General features: G+C 49.7%; 1 protein-coding gene across 2 annotated transcripts in view; it reads right to left on the reverse strand.

Moving 5' to 3' along the window:
* Positions 1-4,669, reverse strand: part of BANF2 (BANF family member 2) — a 46,924-nt gene extending 42,255 nt beyond the window's left edge. Inside the window, exon 1 of one of the 2 annotated variants that reach the window (XM_006143644.3) lies at positions 4,454-4,669. In XM_006143644.3, coding sequence (XP_006143706.1) covers positions 4,454-4,558 — 105 coding nt within the window. In that variant the 5' untranslated portion in view covers positions 4,559-4,669. The remainder of the gene's footprint in view (positions 1-4,453) is intronic. The other variant, XM_006143645.2, reaches the window with a different exon arrangement.
* Between the last annotated feature and the right edge of the window lie 2,136 nt (positions 4,670-6,805).

The following is a 6,805-nucleotide window of genomic DNA, read 5'->3' on the forward strand; positions in this document are numbered from 1 at the left end:
TTCCTGCTCTGGTGAAACTGACATTCTTATCTGGAGATATGGCAACAGACAAGAAAACACACAAATGTTGTAACTTCAGAGCGATGGAAGCAATTTGGAATGGGGATGGGGGAAATGCAAGGGGTCTTCAAAAGCTTATGGAAAATTAAATTTATAAAAAATAAAAAACTATGGATGGATTTCAAACTCTTTTCATAAAAATAAATCTTTTAATTCTATTTTTTTTTCATGAACTTTCTGAAGTCCTCTTGTATTAGGTAAAATATAGAAAGTCTCTCTGAGGAAACACACTAGACCTGAGATCCTCAGGTTGTATAGGGGCAGGCCACAAAAGGATCAGATCCAAAGTGATGCGGGCAGAGAAACAACAAATGCAAAAATCAAAAAGTGCAGGATGACTAGATGGTGGAACAGAGGTAACACAACTGGGCCCACATGGAAAGGTTCTAGGTTCACATCCTCAGGCATTCCACTATACACTGGGTGTGTGCACACGTACCCATGATCTGGGCTGACCGAAGCTGGGGTGAATGTGGCATAAAGACTCTGTTGGGGAATGTCTCCTCTCTCTCTCCCTCTCTCTCTCTCTGTTTCATGGGAGGAATAATTAAGTAAACTTAGGGGAAGAAACTGCAGGGCAGCCCCATGTCCTCGTGGCTAAGGGAGCCAGATCCTACATGACCAACTGCATGGTTCAAGTCTTAGATCTGGTGGTTTGAAAACCATGTCAGGCGCATGCCCCAAATCCCAAGAGGATGGAGAAATGCAGGAGAAGGAACTGCAGCGTGACCACAGTCCACTGGGGGGTGCTTTCTCCCTCTCCTCAACTTTATATCTTTATCTGGTGAATGCCAGCATGCTTTGGCAAAATATGTTTTTTTAAATATTAAAAAAAAAATGTGCAGATGTGTGAGAGGTGCATGCAAAGAGAAAGGGAACCTTGGGGGGTCAGGGAAGATGAACGCAGAGATGAAGTCCCCAAAGTTGGCAGGTGCTAGAGTTGCTCTATCTAGTTTAGCAGCCCTAGCCACACATGGTGATGTAATCTAAACTTAAAATAAAAAATACAGTTCCTCAGTCTCATTAGACACATTTCAAGTGGTCAGAGGCCATGTGAGGCTCATGGCCGCCATATTGGATGGCGTGGATATAGAACACGTCCATCATCTTAGAAAGTTTGATTAGAGGGACCAGCAGTTAGCATAATGGCTATGTCACTGAACTCCCATGTTAGTGGACCATGGTTCGAGTCCCGGACCTGGTGGCTTAAACACACCGGGTGCGTGTGCGTGCGTGCCCAAGATCCTGAGAGGAGAATGGAAGAGAAGGGACTGTGGTGTGGCCATCTCCCCTGGGGGGTGATATCTCGCTTTCTGTCTCTCTGTCTCTCTCTGTCTTTCTGATGAGCGCACACGCCCTGTAGCAAAAACCTCTCCAAAAAAAAGAAAGTGAGTTTGATTAGAAAGCATGGGCACTAGAACCAGTTAGAAGTAGACTAGGACTGGAGTTCAAGGTCAGCCCATGGGCTTGATACTTCATTAGATCCCTTGAGGTTCCAGTTTTTCCCCAGAGGTAAATGAGGTTTTCCCAGCTGAATAGAGGGTCCATGAAGCCAAGTCCATGCACAGTTGAACCAGGTCTTACCCAACGAGTAGAATTGAGGCCTCGTCTGAGGTAACTGGCAGCAGAGAGGGCTGTTTAACTGACTTTGCAACCTCATTTAAGCTGCCAGTTTGGGGCTCCCTGACATGAAAAAAAGAGCAAAGCATGGCTACTATTTCAGAGCAGTACGCAGAAGGGAAATTGCCTCAATTAGCAGAAGCTGGTTTTGATTAGCACATTTTCTTCCTCGCGCATAACATCTGTGGTGTAGAAACAGTCGCTCCATCTCGTCCTGGGCAGTGAACCAGGCGGGCCCACAGGGAGCCCAACATCAGCCAGGATAGAGCCAGGACGGGCTTAAAATAGCTCCCAGGGAACCCGGCAGGCCATGGCAGTTCTTTTAGGGAAAGGATGAGAAGAGAAAATGCTTCTTTGCACAAGCTGGGAGGTGATGGATGGAGACACACGTTCTCCTTGGTTCAGAGGGACCTGCTTTGTCACTTACTGTTTGGGACAGCTTGGCAAGTGCCCTAATCTCTGGGGTGTTACCTCACCATCCTCATCTGAGCAATGAGGATGATGGGGTTAGGGTGAAAGGATGTGAAATAATCTTTGGGAACACATTTAGCATACAGTAAGTGCTTTATAAATGGTGGCTGAATCATAATTGTGATAAGAAAGAGTTTTAGAAAAATGAAGAGAGACGTTTGATGTGCACTCAGGCCTGGGCCTTCTAGTAATTTGTTTGACACATATAAACTCTAGGAATTGGGCACACAACCTTGGGCAACTCCTTTAACCAGCCTAAGCTGTTTCCGACCAGAGACCCAGCAAGCCAGTCAGCTGATCTCTATGGTTCCTCCCAGCTCTCTCCACCTCCCATAAGTTCTCAGCAGCCTTAGGAGGTTCAAGCACCTGGTTCAACCATAGAGACTGAACAAGGTCTTGAGACTTAGAATCCTACAATCTTGGTTTTGGAAAATACCTTTAAAGACCTTTGGTTGAGCTGCCAACTGACCGCAAGAAACCAGCCCTAGTTGTGCCAACAGAAGCCTTGGTTTGCCTGCAGGCTCTCACTGCCTCCCAAAGCACCTAGCTACTTCCAGAGTGCCCTAGTGTGGGGGACAGTTGATATAGAGTGAATACATATATTCCAGGCTAATGTCTCTCTTTAAACACAGCATCCAGCACAGAATACAGTCCTCAGTTTCTGTATCTGTAAAATGGGCACAAGGACACCTACCTCACAGAGCAGGGCCAGAGCTGAGAACAATGATGCGGGGAGCTGTCCGCACACAGTGCAGTTCTGACTCCTCCCCCTCTCCAGAAGAGGGCTGTCACAGGTCGGGCCAGGCCCCTCAAGCTCTGGCCCTGTACTGTTCTTTCTTTTAGGGAGGGCCTAAGACCGAGCTAAAGCTTGCAGCTTGCCTGGTGAACCACTGGCCACATGGACTCCACTGTGTGAAGTAGAGATCGGTCCCACCCCACCCCATATAAGACACAGGAGGGATGGCAAAAACCTAAAGGCAAACGATTTCATCCACCCTGCCTCTCTTTCTGCCTTGTCCAGGCAGATTGAGATGGGCTCCTTCTCAAAATCACGGGGTCCCCAGAAAATCTGCACGTGCAGTAAGGAGATAGATACAAGGGCACCAGCCAGACCTGCTGGCACTTGGCAGGTGGCAAACAGCTCATCTGGATGCTGATGCCATGGGCTGACCTGTATGGGACGGCTAGAAGAGGCCATGGCGGGAGGCTGGCTCTCCCTCTCAGTGCCCCAAGGGGGTCTCACTATTCATGGCAGAGGCCCTTGAACCTCACACCACCCTCCAATTTTAGTATATGTGCTGCCGAAGCGAGCACAACACCACCCTCAACCAACTGCTGGTGGCAGCTGGGAGAGGCCAACATCCTCTCACTGTGACAGTGTGGACCCTGCCCTGTCCCCACGGCCTGCTCCAATTTTGCCATTTTCTTAGCGTTCTAATCCATCTACCCACTTCCTGGGCTCATCCCTAAGCTCTCCTACTATCCCCAAAGGAAAGGGTGAGATGTGATACACAGGAGGGTCTCTGGGAGCTGGATTCAGAAGCTGTTGAAGTGAGAAGGCAGTCTACAGAAAGGGGCTGGGTGCCCGAGCGGCAGGGAGGTGACTCCGGGGTCTCTGTGGCACCTGGGAGCTGCTTTGGCTCACGTGGCTGTGAGCTGTATTGTTTGGCCAAGGGCTGCCTGTGGCCTCGGTGAGGGCTGGGAGGAGCGCTCGAATGTACTTGCTGTCTAAGAGCCTGGCCTGTCCGCCCACAGCGCAGGTCAGGAACACGGGCCGGCAGCCACAGTGGCACAGAGGTAACACAATGCTCCACAACGCTGGGACCACATGGCAAGGTCCTGGGTTTGAAACCTGAGGTCTCCCCGTGTACACTGGGCACTCATTGGTGCTCCTGTGACCCTGCCTGGCTGAGGCTGGCGTGGGTCACAGCAGGAAGACACTGTTAGGGGTCTCTCTCCCTCTCATGGAGGAAATAAATAAATAAACTTAAAATTTAAAAAAAAAAAAAAGATCACAGGTGACCTTTGCCTGGGGAGCTGACACAGGCAGCAAACAGAGCCTGGGAGGTGGCCAGAGCTCCGCCTCCTACAGACATTGCCCAGCAGGAAGAGCCCGAAGGCAGGGGGTGTGCTCCTGTGAGTCCCCTTCCTAGAAAAAGTCTGGGGCTTGTCCTGGCACATTTCTGGCCCCCAGCTGACCCATCCAATCCTGCCATGAGGAGGAGACCCCCAAAGCCAGCCAGCTATTGGCTGGAGCCCCTCCCACGGTGCTTGCAAGGCCTCAGGCCCCCCCAGCACTCACCGGGCACACCTGATTGGACAGCTGGGTGGCAGCTGGGTGGGCAGGCTGTGTGGATGGGTAACTGCAGGCCGGCCCCAGGAGGGTGCGCTTGGGTCCTGGGTCCATGTGGCAAGTCAGTCCCAAGATCTTGAATGAACTACATTGTGATGTCACCACTAGGGTGGCCCCACAGGAAGGACTGCCATGGCCACAGGAGAGACGGCCCTTCCAGAAGAAATGGGCACGTCCGTGTGCCAGGTTCAGCACCGTGGTGGAGGAGCAAGGAGGAGTTGCCCATGTAGAGAATGTCAGCCCAGGGAAGCTACAGAACCACCCCCACCTGGCTGGGTCGGCTGGGTTACACAAGCCCGTCATTGACTCAGTTTCCCACACAAATCGATTCTTGTGTTACCTCAGCTCTTACACACGTATTGTATGATTGATTTAACATTGGAGGCCGCGTTTTCTTCTACTGCCCACCTGGTGTGGCCTCAAGGCAAACAAAAGAAGTTAAATATCAGCCCAGGAAAACAAGCATAAATCTGCCCCCCACCCCACAATTAAATCCAACACAGATGTCTTTTAGGGTGTCTTCTCTAGTCTACCTGCCTGGGCTACTTTTCATTGTCGGTTATTGATGATTAGATACCATTTAGCCTAAAAAGAAAAGAAAAACCCACAGAAGGGGCAAAGGATAAGATGTTTCTAGAGATTCTTCCCCTCTTTCCTCTGATGCTTCAGGTTGTGGGCGGGGGGTATTCTACCCAAAGAGCGAATAGCTTTGTTTCATAGTTGTTTACAGTTAGAGAGTTTGAAACAGTGGATCCCAACTAGAAGGCGATTAAAACACTGATACCAGGACCCACAAATCGATTCTTGTGTTACCTCAGCTCTTACACACGTATTGTATGATTGATTTAACATTGGAGGCCGCGTTTTCTTCTACTGCCCACCTGGTGTGGCCTCAAGGCAAACAAAAGAAGTTAAATATCAGCCCAGGAAAACAAGCATAAATCTGCCCCCCACCCCACAATTAAATCCAACACAGATGTCTTTTAGGGTGTCTTCTCTAGTCTACCTGCCTGGGCTACTTTTCATTGTCGGTTATTGATGATTAGATACCATTTAGCCTAAAAAGAAAAGAAAAACCCACAGAAGGGGCAAAGGATAAGATGTTTCTAGAGATTCTTCCCCTCTTTCCTCTGATGCTTCAGGTTGTGGGCGGGGGGTATTCTACCCAAAGAGCGAATAGCTTTGTTTCATAGTTGTTTACAGTTAGAGAGTTTGAAACAGTGGATCCCAACTAGAAGGCGATTAAAACACTGATACCAGGACCAGCAGTTGATGTAATGGCTATATCGCTGTACTCCCACATAGTCGACTGTGGTTCAAGTCCTGGACCCAGTGACTTAAACTCATGCCGGGAGCGTGTGCATGTGTGCCCCAGATCCCAAGAGGAGAATGGAGGAGAAGGGATTGCGGTGTGGCCATCCCCCCTGGGGGGTGATTTCTCGCTTTCTGTCTCTCTGTCTCTGTCTTTCTGGTGAGTGCACGCGCCCTATAGCAAAAACCTCTTAAAAAAAAAAAAAAACAGTAAGCAAACAAGCAAACAAACAAAAAACACAGATATCTGGGTTGGCCCCCTAGCTCAGTGCTGAAGCACTCTGGGAACGTAGTTAGACCCTTCATGGCTGATCACAGTTCGAATCCTGACATAAGTGCTTTGAAAAGCCTGCTGGGTATGTGCCCTATATCCTGATGGGAGGGAGGAACGAAGGAAAGCGGATTGAGGCATGACATAGGCCCCATGGGGAGGCTCTCTCTATCTCTCTCTGGTGTACATGTGTCCTCTGGCATTAAAAAAATATATAGATTCCTGGTCCCCATCCTCGGAGTTCCTGATTCAATAGGTCTGGAGTAGAATCTAAGAATTCATAGTTCTAATGAGACCCCAGGTGATATCGATACCGCTGGCTGGTCCAGAGATATTACACTTTGAGAACAGGTGAGGGGTGATGGGCTTCTGGGTTTGATCCTAAACTAGGAGCTGATGGCAGCACTTGGGGGGTGCTGGAGAACAAACAGGAGCCTTAGCTTTGGGGCCAAATCTCGCTGGCTCCTGGGTCTAACCAGCTGCTTGACTGAGGATCTACTCATTAATGGGACTGAGTGGGTGTTGGGAGGCTGGGAGGCTGGCATTGTCAGTGCCCCGCCCATAGCCCTCAGCCTTATACTTCCGTGTACAAAGGTAGCCAGCCTTCCAGCTGCCAGCACCTGTGTCAGCACCTGTGTCTCTTGGCTTGGGGGCCTTCTCCAGCTGCTGGAACCTAACCTGCCTACAAGTGCCAGGACTTAAAGCCTTCCAGGAATGTC

The sequence above is a fragment of the Tupaia chinensis genome, unplaced genomic scaffold (genome assembly GCF_000334495.1).
Source record: "Tupaia chinensis unplaced genomic scaffold, TupChi_1.0 Scaffold000101_1, whole genome shotgun sequence".
NCBI lineage: Eukaryota > Metazoa > Chordata > Mammalia > Scandentia > Tupaiidae > Tupaia > Tupaia belangeri.